The sequence below is a fragment of the Hemitrygon akajei genome, chromosome 21 (genome assembly GCF_048418815.1).
Source record: "Hemitrygon akajei chromosome 21, sHemAka1.3, whole genome shotgun sequence".
NCBI classification, from domain to species: Eukaryota; Metazoa; Chordata; class Chondrichthyes; order Myliobatiformes; family Dasyatidae; genus Hemitrygon; species Hemitrygon akajei.
Genome location: NC_133144.1, coordinates 19,270,692 through 19,297,941, shown reverse-complemented (window position 1 = coordinate 19,297,941; position 27,250 = coordinate 19,270,692). Strand labels below are relative to the sequence as shown.

The 27,250-nt window shown below is 42.2% G+C and overlaps 1 protein-coding gene across 3 annotated transcripts in view; it reads right to left on the bottom strand.

The window, feature by feature from the left end:
• Positions 1-27,250, bottom strand: part of ptpn9a (protein tyrosine phosphatase non-receptor type 9a) — a 247,289-nt gene that overhangs the window by 174,227 nt on the left and 45,812 nt on the right. Inside the window, exon 1 of one of the 3 annotated variants that reach the window (XM_073024938.1) lies at positions 21,728-21,766. The exons of the other annotated variants lie outside the window; for them this stretch is intronic. Coding sequence (XP_072881039.1) covers positions 21,728-21,751 — 24 coding nt within the window. The 5' untranslated portion in view covers positions 21,752-21,766. Of the gene's footprint in view, positions 1-21,727; positions 21,767-27,250 lie in introns of those variants that run through there. 3 annotated transcript variants of the gene reach the window in all.

Genomic DNA, 27,250 nt, shown 5'->3' with positions numbered 1-27,250 from the left:
ATTGCACTGTCTTTTGACAGTAGGACCCAATATTCTGTGCAATCAAAGAATACCCTGGGGGAAATTCTGTAAAAACCAGACAGTGAACAAACATTCCAGCTCTCTTCCCACCTCCGTCATTCTGGCTGCTTTTTCCAAATAACCTGCTGAGAACATTATACAATACTGTCGGAGTAAATTGTGTGTTATTTCAAATTTCTTGATGTTTTTACTAGTGGAGATTTGGGCCAAAGTTCCCACTAGATCGTTTACAGATATATGATCATAGACCAAATATCTTTTCTTTTACCTGACATCTGCAGTTGTATCAGAAACCTTTTACAGTACAGAGACTACTTCTCACTTCATTGAGAAGTTTTTTTTTGCTGATTGTACTCTTTCCATTTTAGTCACACTGTGTCTAGCCCAGCTACAGAAGGGACCTTATGATTGCAACAAGTCTTCCACACCAGTATCTTCACCCCAATTTCAAAAGGTCAATGCAAAGAGCTTCACTGAGCACCTCTGCTCTATCCGCCAAAAGCAGAACTTCCTAGTGGCCAATGTTTTAATTTTGATTTTCATTCCTGCCCCACCATGTTGATCCATGGCCTCTTCTTGTGCCACGTTGAAGCCACCCCCAGGGTGGAGCAGCAACACCTTATATTCCATCTGACTAGCCTCCAACCGGATGGCATGTATATCAATTTTTCCTTAAAAAATATCCCTCCCCCTCCCCTCTTCTTCTATTCCCCACTCTGGCTTCTCACCTCTTCTCACCTGCCTATCACTTCTGAGTCCCCTCCTCCTTCCCTTTCTTCTATGGTCCACTCTCCTCGCCTATCAATTTCCTTCAACTCCAGCTTTTTACCTTTCCTACTCACCTGCCTTCTCTTATCACCTTCTAGCTATCCTCTGTCCCCTTCCCTCACCCTTTAATTCTGGCTTCTCCCCCCTTCCTTTCAAGTCTGGAAGAAGGATCTTGGCCCAAAATGTCGACTATTTACTCATTTCCATGGATGTTGACTGACTTGCTGCATTCCTCCAGGATTTTTTCCGTTATAATTCAAATAACTGGTGTCAAACTGGGCTCCCAAACCCTATTTACGTTTCTACAAGTATAAAAATTAGGAACAGGAGTAGCCTATCTACTTGCTCCATCATTCATTAAGATTATGTCTGATCTTCTGCCTCAGCACCATAGCCCTGCACTATTCCATTTCCTCCGATTCTCTTAATTCCCCATGATTTATCCATCTCTGCTTTAATGCACATTCAGACTTATTTATCACATGCATATCTTTTGCCAATAAAATGTGCTGTTTACCTTAAGAACCAACACAATGCATACAAAGACTACACATTATTGAGGAGGAGGTTTCTGCCGTCTTGAGGCAAATTAGGGTTGATAAATCCCAAGGGCACGGCGTGTTCCCTCAGATCCTGTCGGAGGCTACTGCAGAAATTGCAGGTGCTCTAGCAGAGATATTTAAAAACATCCTTAGCCATGGGTGAGAAGTCGGATGATTGGAGGATCCCTAATGTCATTTTGCTTAAGAAAGGCTCTCAGAACACACCAGGAATTTATAGGTCAGTGAGCCCGACATCAGAAGTGGGTAAGTTATTGGAAGATATTCTAAGGGACAGGATGTATAAGTATTTGGATAGGCAGGGACTGATGAGGGATCATCAACATGGATTTGCGCATGGTCAGTCGTGTCTAACCAATCTTATAAAGTTTTTCAAGGAAGTTACCGAGAAAGATAATCGAGGCAAGACAGTGGATGTTGTCCACATGGACTTTAGCAAGGCTTCTGACAAGGTCCTGCAAGGGAGATTGGTCAAGAAGGTACAGTCATTTGGCATTATTAGTGGTGGCCTGCAGGGATTGGTGCTGTGTCTGTTGTTGTTTGTCAACTATATCAATGATCTGGATGACATTGTGGTTGACTGGATCAGCATATTTGTGGATTACACCAAGACTGGGGATGTAGTGGACAGCAAGGAAAATTACTAAAGCTTGCAGCAGGATCTGGACTAAATAGAAAAGGGGGCTGACAAACTTTGGGAGAACAAACCAGGGCAGTATTTATACCATGAGCGGTAGGGCAGTAGAACAGAGGGATCTAAGAATACAGATCCATAATTTCTTGACAGAGGCGTCACAGGTCATAAACAAAGCTTTCAGCATGTTGGCCTTCATAAATCAATGTACAGTATTGAGCACGGGAGTTGGGATGTTATGTTGAAATTGTATAAGTCATTGGTGAGGCCTAATTTGAAGTATTGTGTGTAGTTTTGGTCACCTACCTGCAGGAAAGATATCAGTGAGATTGAAAGAGAGCAGAGAAAGTTTACTAGCATGTTATATATATAACCATATATAACAATCACAGCACAGAAACAGGCCATTCCGGCCCTCCTAGTCCGTGCCGAACTCTTAATCTCACCTAGTCCCACCTACCCACACTCAGCCCATAACCCTCCACTCCTTTCCTGTCCATATACCTATCCAATTTTACCTTAAATGACACAACTGAACTGGCCTCTACTACTTCTACAGGAAGCTCATTCCACACAGCTATCACTCTCTGAGTAAAGAAATACCCCCTCGTGTTTCCCTTAAACTTTTGCCCCCTAACTCTCAAATCATGTCCTCTCGTTTGAATCTCCCCTACTCTCAATGGAAACAGCCTATTCACGTCAACTCTATCTATCCCTCTCAAAATTTTAAATACCTTGATCAAATCCCCCCTCAACTTTCTACGCTCCAATGAATAGAGACCTAACTTGTTCAACCTTTCTCTGTAACTTAAGTGCTGAAACCCAGGTAACATCCTAGTAAATCATCTCTGCACTCTCTCTAATTTATTGATATCTTTCCTATAATTCGGTGACCAGAACTGTACACAATATTCCAAATTTGGCCTTACCAATGCCTTGTACAATTTTAACATTACATCCCAACTTCTGTACTCAATGCTCTGATTTATAAAGGCCAGCGTTCCAAAAGCCTTCTTCACCACCCTATCTACATGAGACTCCACCTTCAGGGAACTATGCACTGTTATTCCTAGATCTCTCTGTTCCACTGCATTCCTCAATGCCCTACCATTTACCCTGTATGTTCTATTTGGATCATTCCTGCCAAAATGTAGAACCTTACACTTCTCAGCATTAAACTCCATTCTGCCAACGTTCAGCCCATTCTTCTAACCGGCATAAATCTCCCTGCAAGCTTTGAAAACCCACCTCATTATCCACAACACCTCCTACTTTAGTATCATCGGCATACTTACTAATCCAATTTACCACCCCATCATCCAGATCATTTATGTATATTACAAACAACATTGGGCCCAAAACAGATCCCTGAGGCACCCCGCTAGTCACCGGCCTCCATCCCAATAAACAATTATCCACCACTACTCTCTGGCATCTCCCATCTAGCCACTGTTGAATCCATTTTATTACTCCAGCATTAATACCTAACGACTGAACCTTCTTAACTAACCTTCCATGTGGAACTTTGTCAAAGGCCTTGCTGAAGTCCATATAGACTACATCCACTGCCTTACCCTCGTCAACATTCCTCGTAACTTCTTCAAAAAATTCAATAAGGTTTGTCAAACATGACCTTCCACGCACAAATCCATGCTGGCTACTCCTAATCAGATCCTGTCTATCCAGTTAATTATAAATACTATCTCTAAGAATACTTTCCATTAATTTACCCACCACTGATGTCAAACTGACAGGTCTATAATTGCTAGGCTTACTTCTAGAACCCTTTTTAAACAATGGAACCACATGAGCAATACGCCAATCCTCCGGCACAATCCCCGTTTCTAATTACATCTGAAAGATCTCCGTCAGAGCTCCTGCTATCTCTACACAAACTTCCCTCAAGGTCCTGGGGAATATCCTGTCAGGACCCGGAGATTTATCCACTTTTAAATTTCTTAAAAGCGCCAGTACTTCCACCTCTTTAATTGTCATAGGTTCCATAACTTCCTTACTTGTTTCCCACACCTTACACAATTCAATATCCTTCTCCTTAGTGAATACCGAAGAGAAGAAATCGTTCAAAATCTCTCCCATCTCCCTCGGCTCCACACATAGCTGACCACCCTGATTCTCTAAGGGACCAATTTTATCCCTCACTATCCTCTTGCTTTTAATATAACTGTAGAAACCTTTCGGATTTACTTCCACCTTATTTGCCAAACCAAACTCGTATCTTCTTTTAGCTTTTCTAATCTCTTTCTTAAGATTCCTTTTACATTCTTTATATTCCTCGAGCAATTCCTTTACTCCATGCTGCCTATATCTATTGTAGACATCCCTCTTTTTCCGAACCAAGTTTCTAATATCCCTTGAAAACCATGGCGCTTTCAAACCTTTAACCTTTCCTTTCAACCTAACAGGAACATAAAGATTCTGTACCCTCATAATTTCACCCTTAAATGACCTCCATTTCTCTATTACATCCTTCCCATAAAACAACTTGACCCAATCCACTCTCTCTAAATCCCTGCGCATCTCCTCAAAGTTAGCCTTTCTCCAATCAAAAATCTCAACTCTAGGTCCAGTCCTGTCCTTCTCCATAATTATACTGAAGCTAATACTATTGTGATCACTGGACCCGAAGTGCTCCCCAACACATACATCTGTCAGCTGACCTATCGCATTCCCTAACAGGAGATCCAACACTGCCCCATCTCTAGTCGGTACTTCTATGCATTGTTGCAAAAAACTATCCTGCACACATTTCACAAACTCTAAACCATCCAGCCCTTTTACAGAATGAGCTTCCCAATCTATGTGTGGAAAATTAAAATCTCCCACAATCACCACCTTGTGTTTACTACAAATATCTGCTATCTCCTTACACATTTGCTCTTCCAACTCACGCTCCCCATTAGGTGGCCTATAATACACTCCTATCAGTGTTACTACACCTTTCCCATTCCTCAATTCCACCCAAATAGCCTCCCTAGAGGAGCTCTCTAATCTATCCTTCCAAAGCACCACCATAAGATTTTCTCGGACAAGCAATGTTGCCAGGACTTGAGGGCCTGAGGTACAGGGAAAGGTTGAACAGGTTAGGACTTTATTCCCTAGAGTGTAGAAGAATGTGGGGAGACTGGACAGATATACAGTCGGCTCTTTTATGAGCCGGTCAATTATGGAAAACTCTGAACATCCTCTACATAGCACCATCCAGAGACAGAGAAGCAGTTTCAGCGACAGGTTACTATCGATGCAATGCTCCTCAGACAGGATGAAGAGGTCAATACTCCCCAATGCCATTAGGCTATACAATTCAACCGCCAGGACTTAAGAACTTTTTAAAAGCTATTATTAATGCTTTTTGAGATAGTGATTTAGATGCATATCATATTTTTTTTTACTGAGTTAAGTATTGTATGTAATTAGTTTTGCTACAAGTGTATGGGACATTGGAAAAAAGTTGAATTTCCCCATGGGGATGAAGTATCTATCTATCTATCTATCTCCTTATCTGCGGGGGATTGGTTCCGGGACTCCCCACGGATACCAAAATACGTGGATGCTCAAATCCTTTATTTAACCCGTCTCTGTGTGGTGGTCCTTAAAACCCAGCGGAACCCCGGACTTTATTTAACCTGTCTCAGTGTGGTGGTCTTTAGGACCTGGCACAGCTCTGAATTAGCGGTGTTCCTGTTCATGAAAATAATCACGATCACGATTGAAAGTAAGGCGGAAGTAATAAAGCAATCGGAAAGAGGTGAAACACCACCAGTCATTGCAAAAGTGTTAGGCTACAGTCGGTCAACTATCAGAACAATTTTAATGGAGCATGTGAAAGGTACTGTCCCGATGAAAGCTACAATTATTACTAAGCAACGCAGTGGTTTAATTATTGAAATATGTATGTTTCTTAAGTGTTTTATAGGCATAGAAAGGTAAAATATGTACTACATACAACAAAAAATGTTTGACTAACTGTTGCTAAATAATACAGGATGTACCTGTTCCGACTTCAAATCCAACTTAAAGACGGACTCAGGAACGGAACTCTTTCATAACCCGGGGACTGCCTGTACTCTTAAATCATCTCTAGATTACTTACAATACCTAATACAACATAAATGCTATGTAAACAGTTGTTATACTGTATTGTTTAGGGAATAATGACAAGAAAAAAGTCTGCACATGCTCAAACAACGAGTGCTGGAGAGAGAACTTCCGGGTTTTCCTGATCCACGGTTGGTTGAATCCGTGCATGCGGAACCCGCAGATAAGGAGGGCCGACTGTACACAAATTTATGAGGAGTATAGATTGGGTAAATGAAAACAGGCTTTTTCCATTGAGCAAACACGAGGAAATCTGCAGATGCTGGAAATTCAAACAACACACACAAAATGCTGGTGGAACACAGCAAGCCAGGCAGCATCTATAGGGAGAGGCACTGTCGACGTTGCGGGCCGAGACACTTCATCAGGACTAGAAACTCAGCTCGAAACGTCGACAGCGCTTCTCCCTATAGATGCTGCCTGGCCTGCTGTGTTCCACCAGCATTTTGTGTGTGTTTTTCCATTGAGGTTGGGTGAGACTAGAATTAAAGGTCACGGGTTAATGGTGAAAGGTGAAATGTTTATGGGAAATACGAGAGGGAACCTATTCACACAGAAGGTGGTGAGAGTGGAACGAGCTGCCAGCAGAAGTGGTGGATGCAAGTTTGATTTCAACATTTAAGAGAAACTGAGTGCATGGATGGGATGGTTATGGAGGGCTATGGTATGAGTTTGGGTCAATGAGACTGAACAGATTAATAGTTCAGCACAGACAAGATGGCCAAAGAGCCTGTTTCTGTGCTTGGTGTTCCGTGACTCTAAAGAGTCTTTATGCCTTGTAGGCTGAAAACCTGGGGTCTGATCCCCGCAGTACCTCATTACACAGCCTGGCAATGTGATTAACTTGAGTCCCCAGCGACACTGACTGACTTTGAAACTAACCTTTGTGCCTTTAATAGCACAGTTCCAGTTAGGACCATGGGATGTCCTGTCTCCCAGTGTTTATCTGCCAGGGGTTGAAAACTGGCTCCTGCCCCTGAGACTTCCTTGGACACTCATACTAGAGTGAATCACACACAGAACAGAGTGACTTAACGTTTCATAAGATCACAAAGGCAATTTATCAGCTTTCCTCCATTAGGAAGCTATATTAAAATGAAATTTCACATTATCCAACTTAAATAAAGAGAATGTGCATTGATACAGAGATAGCCAGGCATTCATTAGAGCCAATCAAGTGGTAATATTATTTCTGAAATGCTTGTCATTGTTCAATGTCAAAATGTTTGCACTAAGTTCCTTGGACTTGAATACACTCACTAAACTCCTGGGAGTAGCCATTTTCTATGGAAATCTGCTCTCTGAGATGTGAAGAAATTTATTAAATTGGGTTAAAATTTCAGTGTTGCATAAAATTACAGTAAATTTCAAAACAATACCAAAGCCTATACTGGCTCAAAAGGGGAATAGAATACATGGTTTACACATAAAGGGACACAGATTGAGAGAGCACTTACTGCAAACTCTGAAGGGCAAAATCATTTCAAACTTTGCTCCTTGACCCATCTTCTAATCAGCCTGTGCTTTCCACAGGTCCCGATACCATCTTCCCCTCACCCACGTCCTTCTCACAAATAGGCCAGTGACATGATTATTGTGAAAAAGCAAACTCGATGAGTAAACACTTTAGAAATGGAAGGTTTTTATTCGACAGGTTGCATTCGCTAGCAGGTACAAAAACAAAACATGAAGTGGCATTTATTCAATATCTACATGCTGCCAGAAAAATGAGAGATAGCAGAGGGGAACACACAGACCTTTTGTGCCCTTCATCTTAAGTTGTAAATCATTTTGTTTTGTTACCACGTGTAGTTTGGCTGAAGTCCAAGTGGGCAGGACTCTCTCTCTCATGATCACTTGTGCCATGGCATGCTGGCAGAGAGGCTCAGCTGTAATTTGCACTCTCACCTGAGTCAGGAGGTTGTGGGCATCAGGTCCAGTCAAGCAATTTGAACACAAAATCCACGCCACCACTACTGTCTCTGAATTAGTTGACGGTAGGCTCAATACCCACTAGAGGCCCCAGGCACACAATCTTGCCTGGCTCTTCAGTACCAATCTGTCTACTCTCATGGCACAATTTTTAGATTGTGAGCAGACTTGATGGGCCAAATGGTCTAATCCTGATCTTATGTCTTATGGCTCATTAATCTCTATATGTAAAGATGACAAATTATCTGGTAAATATTTGTGGGACCATACTGTGTTCGGATCTGCATCTTAAATGGTACCTCATGGGAAATCCATGATCACTGAAAGCAATTTGCATTTCCTTTGTCCACAGACATAAATGGCACTGAAATGGGGGTCTTCGGATCTGGGGGCAGGGTGGGGTTGGGGGTCAGATAAATGAAACGTGGGGATAAATGTGCTTCGATGTTTGATAGTTAGCATGGACTTAGAGGGCTGAAGGGCCTGTTTCAGTGCTGTATGACCTGTAAATCAGGTATGGCCTATGAAAGGCCATCATAAATGCAAAACAGCAATTGTGTGTGAAGTTAGAGACACAATCGGATGCACAACATCTGTAGCAGGACCATCACTTCCTACAAGGTGAAATCTAACAGCATAAGTGGCTGTGATGCCTCACTCCCAGAGGAGCTCAACACCTTTTATGCACATTTTGAACAGGAGAATAAAATTACACTTGAGCAAATTCCCACAGTGTCTGGCGACCCTGTGATCTTGGTCTCAGAGGACGACATCAGAACATCCTTCAAGAGGGTGAACCCTTGCAAGGAATCAGGCTCCAATGGTGTATCTTAAAGGGCACTGAAAATATGTGCCAAGCAACTCGTTGGAATGTTCAAGGACATCTTCAATTTATAACTGCTGAATTTGAAGGTTCAGACCTGCTTCGAAAGGGAGACAATTATACCAGTGACCCAAGAAAGGCAGAGTGAGCTGCCTTAACAACTACTACCCAATAGAACTCACATCTACTGTGATGAAGTGCTTTGACAGGTTGGTCATGGCTAAAGTTAACTCAAGCCTGAGTAAGGACCTGGACTTACTGCAATTTGCCCGTCGGAACAGTTCTATGCAGATGCAATATCACTGAAAGTTCCAAGTAAATTTATTATCAAAGTACTTATATGTCACTATATATTATCTTGAGATTTATTTTCTTACAGGCATTCACAGCAGAACAAAGAAATACAATAGAATCAATAAAAAATTACATACTAATAACCAAACATTGTGCAAAAGAAGAAAACTGTGTTATAAAAAATAAATGAGTAAGTAAATAATAAAGCTGAGAACAGGACTGTAGAGTCCTTGAAAGTGAGTCCAGAGTTTGTGGAAGCATTTCAGAGTTGAGGTGAGTGAAGTTATCCATAATGATTCAAAAACTTGAAGGCTGAAGGGTAATAACTGTTCCTGAATCAACTACAAAATGGGTTGGTAATAACAGCTCCTCCTTACTGACAATAAACACAGGATCACCTCAACGATTTGTTTACTCTCTCTGCACTCATGACTGTGTGGCTATGCACAGCTTAAACGCCATCTCTAAATTTGCCAATAACACAACTGTTGTTGGCAGAATCTCAGGTGGCGACGAGGAGGCGTACAGGACTGAGATGGACCAGCAGGTTAAGTGACATCAAAACAAATACCTTATACTCAGGGACTGTCTGTGGTCCAAGTAAATTTGAGAGCAGTGTGGAAATTGGAGGCAAAGTCTTTCTACACTACATCAGCGACTGCATTGACGCTGTTTCCTGCAGCCATGCTGAGCTCATCAACTTCCTCAAAATTGCCTCCAACTTCCATGCTCCCCTCAAATTCACTTGGTCCAATTCCGATACCTTCCCCCCCCCCCCCCACCCCCACACACAGACCTTTCTCAATCACTCTGTCTCTATCTCTGGAGACAGTCTATCTACTGATATCTTTTACAAACCCACTGATTCTCCCAGCTACCGGGACTATACCTCTTCCCACCTTGTCACTTGTAAAAGTGCCATCCTGCCATCCTCTTCTCTCTGTTACTCTGTCTTCACCGCAGCTGCTCTCGGGATAAGGCTTTCATTCTAGAACTAATAAGATAGCCTTCTTCTTCAAAGAAAAGGATTTTCCTTCCCTCACCCGCATCTCTTTCATTCTGTGCACGTCTGCCCTCACCCCATCCTCCTGCTGCAATACCAGGGATAGGGTTCTAGTCCTCACCTACCACCCCACTGATCTCCACGCCCAGCACATAATTCTCCGTAACTTCTACCATCTCAAATGGGATGCCACAGCAAGCACACCTTTCCCTCTTTAACCAATCAACTTCTCAGCTCTTTACTTCACACACACCCCCCACTTGTTTCGCCTATGACCTACCACCTGTGTGTCTTCTTCCCCTCCCCCCACCTTCTTACTCTGACTTGTCATCTTTTTCCCCAGTCCTGATGAAGGGTCTCAGCCTGAAACATCAACTGTTGGCTCTTTTCCATGGATGCTGCCTGGCCTGCTGAGTCCTCTAGCATTGTGTGTGTGTTGCTTTGGATTTCCAGCATGTTTGTAATATCCATACTGACTTCTCTGCCCATCTTTTCACTGATCTCTTTTACTCCTATTTACCTTGTCTACTTAAATATCACTTAAACACGCCGATTGTATCACATTTCACCATTACCTCTGGCAGCATGTTCCAGATATGAACCACTCTGTGTAAAAGATGCTTTCCTATTTAAAACCTCTTCCTCTCACCTTAAACCTACACACTCCTGTTTCTGATACCATGAGAAAAACACTCTATCTACCCTACAAAATTTGATATACCTCCCTCAAGTCACACCACTCTTTACTCCAGGATGAACAAGACCAACTTATCTCAATCCTTCCCATAACCAAGTCCTCCAATCACTAGATCTGCACAAGACTCCAAATGTGCTTTAACCAGTAATTTCTAAAGTTGCATCATAACCTGCCCCTTTTAAATGTTCTATGCACCGATCCAATGATCAACATTCCTTAATGCCCCGCCATTTACCCTTACTTAATTTCTGGTAAGATGGCGGCATGTTCGATTGCAAAGGCTCCTACAGACTCAACCAAATGTGTTAGTCCTTTTTATGACCACAAGGCTCTGCTGTATTCATGGGTATTCATGTACAGTTGAATGACAATTAAACTTGAACTTTCCAAAATGAATCACATTGCACCTGTTGTGATTAAATTCCATCTGGTCTACAGTCTGCTGTAGCTTTACACAACCTTCCTCAATATCCATATCATCACCAACTTTGGTGTCATCTGCAAACTTACTAATCACCACCTCCTACATTTGCATTTAGATTGTTTATATATATTTCACAAACAACCAGGGTTCCAGCACCAATCTCTGCAGTAGACCACCAGTTATAGAATTCCAATCAGAGAAGCACCATTTTGTCATAACCTCTGTCTACCATCAGTGTTGGATCTAATCAATCAGCTCTTATTGGATCCCATGTGCCTTAACCTTTTAAATCAGCCAATCATGTGTGTTAACCTTTCTGATCAGCCAATCATGTGGGACCTTGTCAAGTACCTCACTGAAGCCCATGGAAACAACATCTACAACCCTAGTGAGGCAGGATTTTCCCTACACAAAGCTATGCTGACTATCCCTGGTCAGCCCTGGTCTTTCCAAATAAATCCTAAACATGAGAATCTGCCGATGCTGGAAATCCAAAGCAACACACACAAAATGCTGGAGGAACTCTCAGCAGGCCAGGCAGCATCTATAGAAAAGAGTAAACAGTCAAAGTTTCGGTTTGAGACCCTGCATCAGGACTGGCCTGAAATGTCAACTATTCACTCTTTTCCATAGTTGCTGCTTGGCCTGAGTTCCTCCAGCATTTTGTCTGTGGTACATGAACCCTATTGGTTGGGATTTTCTCCTTACCACTGACATAAGGCTCACAAGCTGTAGTTACCTGTCTTATCCCTGCTGCCCTTCTTAAATAAAGGAACAACATTAGCCAGAAGAGGTGTGGTGCCTTCTGGCTAAAACAAAGATGCAAAATCTTCGTCAGGCTCCTCATTACCTCTTCCCTTTCTTCCCATAGGATAGATCCCATCGGCCTTGGGGATTTATCATCCCTTATGCAGTCCATAACATCTCATGCCTCCTCCTCCTCAATACTGACCACATACCCCACCCTGAATTCACTATCTTCCATGTCCTTCTCCTTGGTGAATACAGAGAAGTGGTATTCATTTAGGACCTCCCACATCTCTTGGCTCCACATAGATGACCCCTTTGGTCCCTAAGGGCACACACTCTTTCCCTGGTTTTCCTCTTGCTCCTAATATTCTCATAGAACATCTTGCCCCATTGCTTTGGTTCAAGAAAATAAAAGTTAGGAAATATTGCAGATAAACAAATACTGAGCTGCCCACTATCAAAACAGTTCACGGCAAAATCAAACTAGCTTTACTTCTGTATATGGAGCCACAAATTCAATTGGCCAAGTAATTGTACTGGTTTAAATTACCAAGAATTCAATATTCCAAATTCAGATAGTGACCTCAGTTTTTCATTTTATTTGCCTCACAGGAAGTGCAATATCAATCTCAACAACACTGCCAGAGATACACAAGAGACTGCCAACACTGAAATCTGCAAAACAAAACAAACTGCTGGAGGAACTCAGCAGGTCAGACAGCATCTACAGAGAGAAATGGGCACTCAGTGTTTCTGATCAGAACTCCTCATCTTAACCCAAAATTCTGACTGTCAATTTTCCTCCACAGATGCTTCCTCCAGCAGTTTGAATTCCCCCCCCCCACTCATTAATGCTGTGTCAGTTTATTTCAGTGCCCCCCCATTGTATTAAAGCTCTTTTGGAGGCCTGAGTGAGTAATCTGGGGTAACACATCAGTTTGGTGATGGACAAGCACATATCATCAGTGACACCTCTGTTACGAGCCATGAAGCAAGATTTATCTGCCTGCTCAGCCAGCTACACAGTCTCTGTGGTGACATACAAGCAGCAAGTCGATTGCATATCCTGGTCACAATTAATCTCAGGATCAACACCAGCACAATTCTTCCTTTCCTCAATTTCCTATTTCTCATAATGCTTCTGTGACCAACATCCAATCAGCCCATTAACTCCCACAGCCATCATCACTACGCTTCTCCACCTTCCTTCCTTTTATGAATCTGTAAATTTCTCACGTTTTCACTGAGCCAATTGTCTTTGTTACAGAGATGCCATTTTCCATACCAGTAAACACAACCTGTCTTCCCTATTTGATAACCAAGGATTCCTCTCCACCAGAATTGACAAGGACTTGGATTGTACCCAATCCAGCTTTCATATTTTTATCTCTCACCATCGATGACTGTAGGCCGATGGCTGATCGCCTACGTGCAGGACAGGGGGGTGGACGCCTGCCTGGTCAGCTTGGACCAGGAGAAAGCCTTCGACAGGATATCGCACACGTACATGGTGGATGTACTCTCCAAAATGCCTCATCGCCAGACCTCACCAACAGGCACCAAGACCTCACCTGGCTGGCGGTGAGAAGGGCCCTCCCAGTCCGATCCCTCCTGTACGCCCGGAACGTCGTCTCCACACCCCTCTGCCCACGGGAGGACTGCAGTGAGGAGGAGTCGGTGACCCACCTCTTTGCACACTGTGGGTTCGCGGAGAAGGTGTGGAGGAGGATGAAAGGGGCAGTGTCGAGGTTCATCCCCAGCAGCTGCGTAACAGAGGACTCTCTGATCTACGGGCTGTTCCCGGGGACGCACACCGAGACCAACATCTGGTGCTGCTGGCAGATCATCAACTGAGTCAAAGACGCTCTTTGGTCGGCCCGAAACTTGATGGTCTACCAGCACACGGAGATGTCCGTGGGGGAATGCTGCCGACTGGCACATTCTCGGCTGCAGGAGTACGTGCTGAGGGACGCACTCAAACTCGGTGCAGCCACCGCAAGGGCCCGGTGGGGAAGGACCACAGTCTAGGGTTATTCTCCCGTGGGAGTTGAGAGGTGGGGGGGTGGGGTGTATACCCCTAAACAAGTGTATGTAAATATGGAATAACAGAGTGCCACGTGGGTGGCAAAAAGTGTGGAAAATGTAAAGACTGTAATGGAAACAGTTGTAAAGGATTGAAAGTCATTGAATGGTTTATTGCATATAATTTTATTTTTGAATAAAGTATATTTTGTTTTTAAAAAATTCCCTCCTTGGCACCCTGATTTAAATCTTACACTATTCAAACACCCTCTTCTTCATATTATATCATGCTATGGAACTGTTCCACTTTCCTCCTCACCACCCAAAGCCATATATGCTCCTCTTCAGATGAAACAGAGGCTTACAATTTAAACGTCGGCCCAAACAGACTGAGGACTCCGCTCTCCATGATGCTAAGGCTGTGAGACCTTCCCCGGCTGCTGTGCTTCGTGTCTGTGAACTTTGCAGCGATTTGCCCTGCTAATATGCTGAACTGAATACCGAGGCTTTGGGCCTACACCAGGCTGCTCTGGGATTTGGATCTAAGGACCCAATGTGTTTCAGATTTGGGTTCTCTCAGGTTCCTTGCTTTGTGATTGCCTGTAAGCAAACAAATTTCAAGCTTGTATAATTTATACATTCTTTGATAATAAATATACTTTGAATACTTCACGCACTCCTGATGAAACTTCACTGATCTGAAACACAAACTCATGTGCTCTGGTTCTGTAACACCAGTGATAAGAGATCTGCATCCTAAAAACAAGAGATTCTGCAGATGCTGGAAATCTTGAGTCCTCTTCTATTAGGTTCCCTCTTCTACAGCCCTTTACCTCTTATACATATCACCTCCCAACTTTTTACTTCATTCCCCATCCCCTAACCACCTCCCCTCCCCACCTGGTTTCACCTATCACCTGTCAATTTGTATTCCTCCTCCACCTTCTTATTCTGGCTTCTTCCCGCTTCCTTTCCAGTCCCGATAAAGGTCTCCGCCCAAAACATCTACTGTTTAATCCTTTCCATAGATGCTGCCTGATCTACTGAGCTCCTCCTGCATTTTGTGTGTACTACTGTACTCTAGATTTCATGCATCTGCAGAATCTTATGATCTTAGAGTAGATCAAAGGGTCAGCACAACATTTTGGGATGAATGGCCTGTACTGTGCTGTAATGTTCTATGTAAACTACCCAATGCTACCCCTGAGAGCCATAACCACGGGATATATAGGCCTGGTAGAGGGTATTGGTGCTGAATTTGGAGGATTTTGATGTGATACTGTTGGTGGTATTTCTGCAGTGCTTGCTTTGGGTAGCTGATGTCTCATAAGTCTACAGAAGGGCAGGAGTCACCCTGCCCAGAAGCCAGCAGCAAATCAGTAAAAGTGGTGCAGATTTAAAATGCCTCATAAAACAACCAATAATGTTTTTTGTATTTACTGCTGCAGGGTCTGAATTGAGATACATATCAAACTTGGAAAAACCACATTCGCTGTTGTGAACATTTGATTCTCAGAGCAGTTATCAACCCAAGTTTGATCCTGATCTCACGGTCCCTGTGACCATGTGAGACACCAAGTTTCCCTGCACACACTCACTTTTCACAAATGCCATTTTACCACCATATTCCGTTTTCAAATCACAGCCACCGGCTCTCCGGACATCAAAGAACATTCAATAGTTCAGTAAACTTCCAATATCCAGATCCAACAAAAAATAGATATCATCCCAAACTAACAGTAATAAAAATAACTAAAAAATATGGGTCATAAAAGTAAAACAAGCTCTGGAAAACATGCAAATTTATTTGAACTTCATTGAAAACTGCAAATTGCCTTAGTCTTACTGTTGTTCTCATAGCAAAAGAAAACTACTGGAGAAACTTAGCTGGTCGAGCAGCTTTTGTGGAGAGTGAAGAAATTTTCAATTGAAACCCTGCTGTGCCCCCCTACAGATGCTGTTTGACCCGGAGTTCCTCCAGCAGTTTGTTTTTTGCCTCAGATCTCGTGTCTCCATCAGAAACAGCCCTCCCTCTCCAGCAAAATGAATAGTCACCGAAGCTGCAGCAAATGTAACCTAGTCCAGGTTCAGTAGACCAATCTCTTGGTGTAACTTTGGGAAAACTGAAGGAACTCCACTCCTGGAAGAGTCCAGCATTGCATCACGGTTGTTAAAGATTGTAGGGAGAATCATTCAGAATGTTCGAGATATCTGTAATCACACCAGCGGCCCTCAGATGGTCTCCTATGTAATGGTGATCCAGTACTATAATGAGGGTTCTGCACTCTCGTAGTGCTACCTAATACCACATTGACAGGTGAATGAAAAAGCTGACGTGTTATCCTTGGTGTATTGGTCCACATTTACAACTTTATACAATCCTAATCACAACACTCGCCAGCTGGTGGTGTAGTGGTATCAGTGCGAGAGGTCCCGAGTTCGAATCCAGCCGGCTCCCTCTCCATCCGTGCCTGGGTTGAGTGTCGAGCTAGCAACTCGACCTCGTAAAAAAACACAAACAAACCTGGAGAGGGATGGGCTCCGCCAGCTTTCAGATGCCCAAGACACGCCGCACAATGAGCAAAAAAGCTTGTCATGACGGCTCCACCAGGAATTAAGGGTGGAGCGCGCACACACACACATGTACTCATACAATCACAACACTGCTTATGGAGCTTATCACCTAGCAAGTCTGGCAGGATATCAGCTCAAACTGAATTCACTGGCGTATCCTGAGCATTCTGAAACTGACTTCCAAGAATAGTGTACAGTAGAGCAAAGGACAGGCTCTTTAGTTCAAAAATTTCTAAAAACAAAACCAAAATTTCAAATTAAACTAATTTTCTTTTGCCCATAATCCATATTCCTCCATTCTCTGCATATCCATGTATCTGTCTAACAGCCTCTATTGTATTTGCTTCCAATGCGGCTCCTGGCAGTCCATTCCAGGCATCCACGCTCTCTGTAAAGTTAAACTTGCCCTGCATCGCTTTAAACTTTCCCCATCTCACCTCTAGTAGTTGATATTTCTACCCTGGGAAACAGATTCTGACTGTCTACTCTCTCTGTGCCTCTCATATCCTTATAAACATTTATCAGGTTTCCCCTCAGACTAAATTTCAGAGAAAGCAACCTAAGTTTAACCAACCGCTCTTTATAACTCATACCATCTAACATAGGTGATCTACATTGTCCTTGTTCACAAAGTCAGACTAAAACATAAGGAGGCAAGTACTTTGATATTTTGTGTGCATAAGGATGAGTAAGAGAATTAAGGAGTAAGTAGAAAAGGAAAAAAATAAGCATATTACAAACTCCGAACATTAATGATACTAAAATAAAGCTGAACGACAGAAACAAATGAACACATCCGGGGGAGTGTTAAGTTATCATTCTTCACTAATTAATATCTATAAGGTGCACAAAAGCATAATTAATGTACAGTTACAGGACCCAACAGCCTACCGTAGATTCCGGATTATAAGCCGCTACTTTTTTCCCACATTTTGAACAGCTTTGAACTCTGCGGCCTTTAATCCAGAGCGGCTAATACATGGTTTTTTTTTCATGCCGCCTCGTAAACATTTTGCCTCGTAACAGTAGACCAATAAAATTGATGAGTAGTTCACAGAGGTCCAATGAAATTGTACGATAAATCAAGCGCACTTTCACAATTAAATTATTGTAAATCAGTCATTTGTACTCACCCTCATCAACATGGAAAATACTCGAAGAAAAGCAAGACCCGAGCGCGTCAGACCCGATTAGACCCGATCGCGTTACGCAAGCGCGTCAGACCCGATTAGACCCGATCGCGTTACGCAAGCGCGTCAGACCCGAGCGCATCAGACCCGATTAGACCCGATCGCGTTACGCAAGCGCGTCAGACCCGATTAGACTCGATCGCGTTACGCAAGCGCGTCAGACCCGATTAGACCCGATCGCGTTACGCAAGCGCGTCAGACCCGAGCGAAAACGCTGCTTTTAAGTTAAAGGCGATCAATAACTTTTCCTGGTAGGCTGCAGTATATATATTTTTACCAGTCGCTAGGAGATATTGGAATGTTGTTCGTGCTGTTCAGTAAAAAAGTATATGCAACGTAATTTGTGTTACCGATACGTATGTATATTTAAAAGTAGCGGTGCGGCCTAAAATCCGGTGCGGCCTTTACAATTAAAAAATTGATTTTATTTCTAAAATTAGAGCCAGCGGCTTTTAATCAGGTGCGCTCTGTAGTCCGGAATCTACGGTAACTTGTTCCTTAGACTGCAAGCCCAAAATGTTCTGTATTCAGTTTCTGATCTCCAACACTGCATCCAAACCACATCCCCACGGTTCCCAGTTACTGGGTGCCACGGTAATGTAGCAGTTATCGCAATGTTACTACAGTCTGGAGTTCAATTCCTGCACCATCTGTAAAGCGTCTCTATGTCCTCGCAGTGGAATGTGTGGGTTGGCGCAGAGTGCTCCGGTTTCCTCCTACAGTCCACAGACAGACCAGGTGGATTAATCGGTCATTGTAAATTGTCCTGTGTTTAGGTTAGGGTTAATTGGGTTTGTCAGGGGTTGCTGGGGCGGCGTGGCTGGAAGGGCCAGAGGGCCTACACTGTGCTGTATCGCTAAATAAAGAAATAGGCAGTCGAGTGTTGAAGGAGAACAAAAGGCTCTTTGCTGCAGCCTGTGTACACAAGCAAAAGATGAAGACAGACCAAGTCCGCTGAACTTTCATTCATCATTCTCTGCTCATTCATACTGCTGCAGTGCTCCAGTCAGACTGTCTGAGTACAATAACCAGCCCAGAGAGCCTCACGCATTCATTCACACAGGAGGTAAGCAGCTATCAGGCCGTGCTGCACAATAGCCACTCCACAGAAAATGTGATCTCTACAACAAGGCATACAACTTGTCAGACATTCTAAGAAACAGCAGTTCAGTTTTGGCTGGGCTTCTAGAATTAAGTTGTGTCCATGATACATCGTGTGAGCATTTGCTGTCCTATCAGAATCAGGTTTATCATCACTGACATACAATCCATGGCCACTTTATTAGGCACACCAGCTCATTAATGCAAATATTTAATCAGTCAATCATGTGGCAGCAACTCAATGCATGAAAGCATGCAGATGTGGCCAAAAGGTTCAGTTCAACACACAAAATGCCAGAGGTACTCAGATCAGGCAGTTGTTGTTCACATCAAACATCAGAATGGGGAAGAAAAGTGATCTAAGTGACTTTGACCATCAGTGCCAGATGGGGTGGTTTGAGTATCTCAGAAACGGGTGATCTCCTGAGATTTTCACACACATCTCTAAATTTTCTCTAGAGTTCGCAGAGAATGATGCGAGAAACAAAAAGCATCCAGTGAGCAGCAGCTTTGTGGGCAAAAAAGGCTGAAGGTTGGAGGCAGCTGACAGAGTGTGACAAACAGGCACATAGAGACTGCCAGCAGCATACTACCAGCAAAGAGGAGATATAGGACCTTGAAGATACCCACACTCAATGTTTCAGTAACAGCTTCTTCCCCTCCATCAGATTTCCCCTTCCTCAGTCACACTCCACATGCCTCCCTTTTTTTTGTCCACTTCCACCTACTATTCACCAACCTCTGTCTCCCAACTCTATGTCTGTGCCTGCCCATCACCCTTGAGCCCCACCCTGTCCATCAAACACCTCAGGCTCTTGTCTCACCACTCTCCTTTCCCTGAAGCAGGGTTTTGACCCAAAGTGTTGACAATTCTTCCCCACTTCGCCAACGGCTGCTCGGGCTGCTGAGTTCCTCCAGCAGTCCACTTGTTGGTGTCCCAAGCACCTACATTGGCCCCAGTTCTGTTAATCCCAGCTAAATTATCAGAGACTCAATCAAGGTCACAACAGGGTAGCACATCTTGTCAATTGCTACAAACTGGCCCTGGCTCCTGCATCTGCTAAATATCTCCCTGTTCCTATAGATTTAACTCTGCAGCTCTTTGAGCTGTTGCCAATGGCCAGATCTCTCAGAGGTGGGAAAGTGAACAGCCAGCACTGGGAGGCTCAGTGCCAGAAGCCAGGCTTTGATCCTGACCTCAGGACCTGTCAGCACACTTTTGACAAGTTATCCCAGTGACCGTGAGGTTTTCCCCCCAAATCACAAAGACGTGCAGGTTGGACCACTGTAAATTAGCCCAGGTGTAGATGGAATTTGGAGGGGGGGGGGGACTGTTGATGAGAATGTGGGGAGAATGGGATAAATGTAGGATTCGTTTAAGTGGATGACTGGTAGCCCAAGGAATCTGCTTCTGTGTTGTAACTCTCCATGATTCAATGTAAATAATAGCCCCCAATACTAAATAAAACCTTTCAAACCAATTACAAGTGGTGCAGCAGTATCAGTAGTGTTAGAGTAATTAAACACACACACTGTTGTAGGCAGACAATATGGAATGGCTAGGATTTTTCTATGAATAGTATAATCCAATTTTGGAAAAGTTCTCGATACAAAGCAGCATTAAAATCTTAACACATGAAGGACATTTCAGTATTTGAAGTCACAAAGATGCATCTGAGGCAAATATATGACCCATTATAATGGAGAAAGACTTAATGCCCACCTTTTGCTTCCACTATTGAAGATTTAGCAAAATAAAGAAATAAAATAGCCCATCAACGATACTTAAAGGAAGACCAAAAACAAATCTAAAACTGATAGAGATGAAAATGATTAAGTGTAATTACTAGTGTTTTACAAGTTTTTTTAAGAACAAAATGTGGGTTTCTAAAATCTGTTCAACTGCAATTTCCATTCCTGAACATTCATTTCCCAGTGAGCCTAAAATTAGTAGAATGACAGTGCTATCGATACTCTCCTAGGCTTACACAGCAAAAGTTATTGAGTGCCAACAAGCATTTTCAATTATGTCAATAAGCAGAAAAACACAATGTCTTGTTCAGGTTGGGTCTTCAAATCAGACATACTGCAAGGAAACTAACAGGAATCAGAATCAGATTTAATATCACCGGCATGTGTCATGAAATTTATTAACTTAGCAGCAGTATAATGCATACAATATAGGAAAACTGAGTTAAAAGTATATATACGGATATTAAATAGTTAAATTAAAATTAGTGCAAAAACAGAAATTTTAAAGAAAAAGTCATGAGGTAGCATTCATGGGTTCAATGTCCATTTAGAAATTGAATGGCAGAAGGGAAGAAGCTGTTCCTGAAATGCTGAGTGTGTGCCTTCAGGTTTCTGTACCTCCTTCCTGATGATAACAATGAGAAAGGGCATGTCCTGGGTGGTGGGGTCCTTAATGATTGATACTGGCTTTCTGAGGCACCTTGACAGGTGTCCCAGAAAGTGTCTTCCCACCCACAGGGAAAATTTACAGGGACTCCAATCTACTTCTGATTTACCATTTTCTTGAAGTGTTTCTGTACTTTCTCACTACAGCGTGTTTGTAGAACAAAAGAACCCAACCCTCTTACACTAAACTTCTTACATCACTGGTAAAATAAGCCAGCTTTTTTTTGAAGGCTATCACAGTCTATTTCTCATGGCAAGCAATTACATTCATTATTTCAATCACCAATTGAAAAAATAACATCATTGTTTCCTGGAAGTTTTATTGAACTGATTTGACACAAAACTCTCTGGAATCTGTCTTTCAGTGCGTTCTGTAGCAATCAACAGGAGCTCAACTTACTTGTACAATAGCAGACTTGCTCATCTTTTGTTAACAGTAAACACCACATAAGGTTCAGTTTACAGAAGGAGGTAACCCATTACCCCTGGAGCCACCACTAATCTGCAGAGAATTTCAGGCATTGCCCACAAACCTCCAAGAAGCATTTTAATCATGGTTTAAAGAATTCCATTCAAAGCAAAGTGCCCAAAAGACGTCATCAAGAAAATAAATGATTTACAATAAAATAAAGAATGAAACCCCCGAGGCCAGATTGCAACTATTTCAAGTGCAAAGTGATTCATTCTGAGAAGTTAAAACATGACAGGACTTGCACAGTAAATAGCAATGCCCTGGGGAGTGTTGTTGCACAGAAAGCACGAGGATACAACGACACAGTTCCCTGAAAATGGTGACACAGTAGAAAGTGTGGTGAAAAAGTCTGGCACGCTTGTATACTCAGCCAACATCAGCATAAGGGTTGAGACATCAGCTATACAAGACCCCACATGGAGCTGTGTGTGCAGTTCTGGTCATCATACTATAGGATATGATTTAAGCTGGAGAGGATGCATTAAAGTTTCACAAAGTTGTTGCCCGGACTGGAGGGATTGAGTTATAAATGACTCGACAGGATAGGGCTCTTTTCCCTGGAGTGAATTAGGCTGAGGGATGGCTTTATAGAGGTTTATAAAATCACGCACTGCATAGGTAGGGCAGGGGAGACTCAGATCTCAAGAGCGTAGGTTTAACGCAAGGGGAGAAAGATTCAAATGGTACGTGAGGGGCAAGTTTTTCCCCACAAAGACAGAAGACAGTGGGTATATGAAATGAGCCCACCAAAGGAAGTGGAAAAGGCAGTTACAATTACATCATTCAGACTGCTTCATGGATAAGAATGGCTCAGAGGGATATGGGCAAAAGGGCATGTTTCCATGTCACAAAACTCTGCGACTCTACCCAATGTGATAAATGTACACTTCCAACTTGGTCAGCGTCAGAGCGTATGAAATGAAAATGTAATTGTGAACACTCAAATCTAACAGCTTTTCAAAACTACTAAGACAACCTTTCACTTCCCTTTCAGTCACCCTGTCTGTGCTGAGGGAGCAATATGGGAGATCAGCTCAAATTCCCACAAGTCTTTCAAGGAGGGGAGTTCTGAGCAGACAGTAACATTACTGGAACTCTCTTCGGCAAACACAAAATGATCCTGGGTCAACCAGTCATTTTACTTACGAAGGGAGGAGATAATTGTGGGGGGGGGGGGGGAGGAATGCTGGTGGAAATGGGAGCAGTTGGAATTTACCAATACACTCCTTTTACTGGAAGAAACCTAGCACCAAAACTACTTGCACTGACACTCACTACTGGGATGTTGACCTCCCCACTTCTTTAATCTGGCTCTGACTCAACTTTGGTTAGTTGGAAGATACCATAAACACAAATCTAACATTTTCATAGATACCTACTGTACATGGACAAAAAATAGGAATTACAAATAAAAGCACAGTAATAACCAAGGTTTTCTGCATTAGCTGGCCTCATGTGTTATTTAATTACATTGCAATTACCTCAATCAACTAAGGCTCTTATAGTTCCTTAAACTAACCAGCTGCAGATTATCACTGAAGGGAGGAAAAGGAGGTCGCTTTCTAAGAAATCCAACTGCTTTTGAAAATACATTAGTGCTTTAACAACTATATTTACTTCATGCTCATAATTACATCCAATTTTTTTAAAGCATAAGTTTTCCTTTCAAAAACTGTGCTGACTAGAAAAATAGGTACTTTTTTCCTAAGAACAAAGAGAAATAAAACTGACTTGCATTTTTTTCTCTTTCTACACTATAACTAATGCAAAGATTCTGCTTAATTTAATGTAATTAAGTTGAGAATTTTAATTCCTCTACACTTACATAATACAATCCTTTCACGAACACTATGTATGTATTTAGAGCTGCAGCAACTGTAACAGGTACTTTCAGTCCATGCTGTTCACACACACCCAAGTGACCAATTAACTTACTAACCCGTAACGTGGAAGAACACCAGAGCACGAGGAAGAAACCCACATGGTTATGGGGAGAACGTACAAACTCCCGGCATTTAGCAGTGGGAATTGTACCCAGCTCGCTGGCACCATAAAGTGTTATTGTAACGTGCCAACCCTAACTACGCAGTCACGCTGCCTATTTGAGATAAATCCAGCATGACAGAAATCATCAAATTCACTCCATGGCTGTATCTTGGGAAATTACACACCAAAAAGAAATCCCATTTACCTTCACTGACTTTCACAATTATATACCCAGCAATTTAACCTGTTCCCTTTCACAGAAAACAATAACTGTGGTGTGTCAACTTTCTGTCAATGAACAAATAATCTGAGAGCTGTTGCCATAAAGGCTGAACAGTTGTTCAGCTAAGACTGACACAGTGGAATCTCTTGTACCCACTTCATAAACTCAGCCCACGGGAATAGACTCAATGAGGAATTAGGAGACTCCATTAGATTTTATGTTATTTGTAATTATTATGTAACACACTGTAAGGTTTCACTGCTAATGTAATGGTTTCTCTGTAGCAGCAGTGTTCAGGTTATGACTAAGACGACGGGGGCTTTGGAATGTGTCCATCCAATGAGAGGCATGTTGTTTCTTCTTGTGTGTCTGAGAGGAAGCATTTGTGGTCTTTTGTCGGCGAGAGATGGAGAGAGAAGATGTGAGTGGAGAGAGCTGGTAGACCACTGGATGGAGTGGACTCGGAGCGAGGGTCCGAGGGTTAGCGACGCTCAGAGGAGGTCGATGGGGAACGAATGGACGGAACTGTGAGCTCCCACGTGCACATCAGACAGTTTCATTAAAATGGGCCCCTTTTCTTTTTATTTTCTTTACTAACCCTATAGTCAGATTAAGATTTATAAAGTTCAATTGTATATGGTGTACTGTCTGATATTTTGTGGTGCGAATTTGTAACCGGGCAACACATCACGCAGCTTCCACACAAACGAGATTTCTCAGTTTGGCTGGGCTAGAGGCTGTCTTCCCCTAGACAAACATATTCTGGTCAAACCTTAGGGTTACAATTACATTGTGTAAAAACTGTGAAAATGCAAGTCCAAAGTTATCAAAAGCTGTTCCAGATACCTCCCATAAATAATTTAGCATTTTAACATCAATAAAGCTCTTTGTTAACAATATATTTTACAATGCCAATCAGGCATTTTGCTCTCAGCACATGGGATGTTGAGCAGACACAGTAACTAATTTCATGTTGGTGGATGTCCAGAATATTGTGTTAGTCAGTAATATGACAGGCTAATTCAGGAAATAAAACCCAAATGGAAGCCATACGGCTGAAAACCAATGACCAAGAATGGGGGGGGGGGGGGGAATTGTTTATTGTCATTACTTATTTACTTTTTTTTCCCCATTCTAGAGACCAGAAGCTGGTGCATTTGACAAAAGACTTTTTAAAAATTAATAAAAGTACCTGATTTTGCTGAAGATAAAACTGAAAAAGGGCTTCCTGAAACAAAAATGAAAACTAAAAAAATTGTAGCTATTAAGGCATGGGTTTCTAATTGTAGTTTTATGTAATGAAGAAAGCCTTTTTTAAATAATGAACTGGGCAACTTCATTAGCTAAACACTATAGAAATTATTTGTCCTCAATGATTATTTTACCATACCCCTTAAGAGACTGATAAACTAACGTTATCTAATAATTATGAATACCCACACAAATTCTGAGACAAGAATTTCAACCACTGCCTCTACCATTTTATATTACCAGGGTTACCTTATCCATTCTTTCAGTATTTTAAAAACATCTTGAACTCTGAAATCTTAGTTCCCAACCCAGCTGTTTTTCTATACAGGCTGTAAATTTAATGAAATACCCAGGATTTGAGCTGTCCACAAAATAAGGGCCATTTCCAAGAATGCCAGAGTGTTGATACAGAAATAAACAAATTCAGCAGAAGGGCGAGGTGCATGCCAATGAGCCTGACTGTAATCTCATCTCAAGAAAGTATTCTTCTCCATAACACATTCAAAAATATTTGCACCAATTTAGCTTTTTTTCTTAAAACCACTTTGTAATTATATAATCACCATTACTTCTGACCTCATTTCCTCTGTTTCAACACTTAATCTGCTTATCTTTACCCATCCCTGCACTACTCTATTGTCTTGACATTATTTTTCTTCACTCAACTCCTACATGCACAATACCTCTTTACAGGAGTTCTAAATTATTTGCAAATAATTTGCCAGCTTTGTCACTTTCTGAAAATATCCAGTACTGTAATAAGCTGGACTTGAGTTGCCAACAAAAAGGCCACTCCCAAAATTAAAAATAAACAAGTTCTCCAGAAGGGTGAGTGAGGTACATGCCAATATTACTGACTACAATTACATCCCAGGATTCGATTATTCTCTATAAAACATTTCAGAAATGAAAAGAACTCTTTGTCAGATCAGATTTTCAGTTTCGTGATTTTGGAGCACCAAATGGCTGAATGAGGAGGGAAAGGACATTAACACACAGTTCAATATGTTGAATTTTACACAAATCCACATTGTCCAGCTAATTAATTCTGCAGTTAATGTATAGTCAGAGATTGAACCCACGGTTCATGAAGAAGGCACGCCAGCAACTCTACTTCCTTAGGAGTTTGAGGAGATTCAGTATGTTTCCAAAGACGCTTATAAATTTCCACAGACCTTCTGTGGAGCATTCTGACTGGTTGCATTACAGCCTCGTATGGAGGTTCTAATGCACAGGATTGCAGGAAGCTGCAGGGGATTATAGACTCAGCCAGACTCCAGCATAGGCAAAGACTTTGCACCACCAAGGACATCTACAAGAAGGCTGCATCTATCACCAAGGACCCTCACTATCCAAACCATGTCCTCTCCTCATAACAAACATCTCTGAAAAGAGCCTAAAGATCCACACTCAGTGATTTAGAAACAGCTTCTTCCCCTCTGTCATCACATTTCTGAATAGTCCTTGAACCCACAAACTCTACCTCATTATTCTTTTTTTACACTATTCATTTTGTAATTTATAGTAATTTTATGACTTTGCACTGTACCTCTGCTGCAAAACAACAAATTACATGTCATAATAAAACTGATTCTGAAAGCTCCTACAGGAACCTACATCCCTCCCATTCTATTCTCTAGATTGCCAGCATCCGAAAGTTGAACTTTTAAGACATCGATTCACTTCACTTCCTTTCTGTTAAGCTATTTTCTCTGTTTTTCCATTCAATCAGATTCTTAAACATTTCATATTTCTCTGCCATTTCAGTAATTTCACCTCAACTGCTCAGCTATAGAAACCTGCTCTCTCTTATTTTTGTCAGATTGAGACACTATCACTTCCACCACTTGGTGGTTTTGCATTGAAAGCAGAAAATAATTAAACACAACAGCCTAGGAAGTGAAGTGAATGGAAGTTTAAATTTAAAACGCTGGCAACCTTGAGAACAGAATGGGAGGAATAGGCCCTGCAGACTTTATCTAGATGGAGGA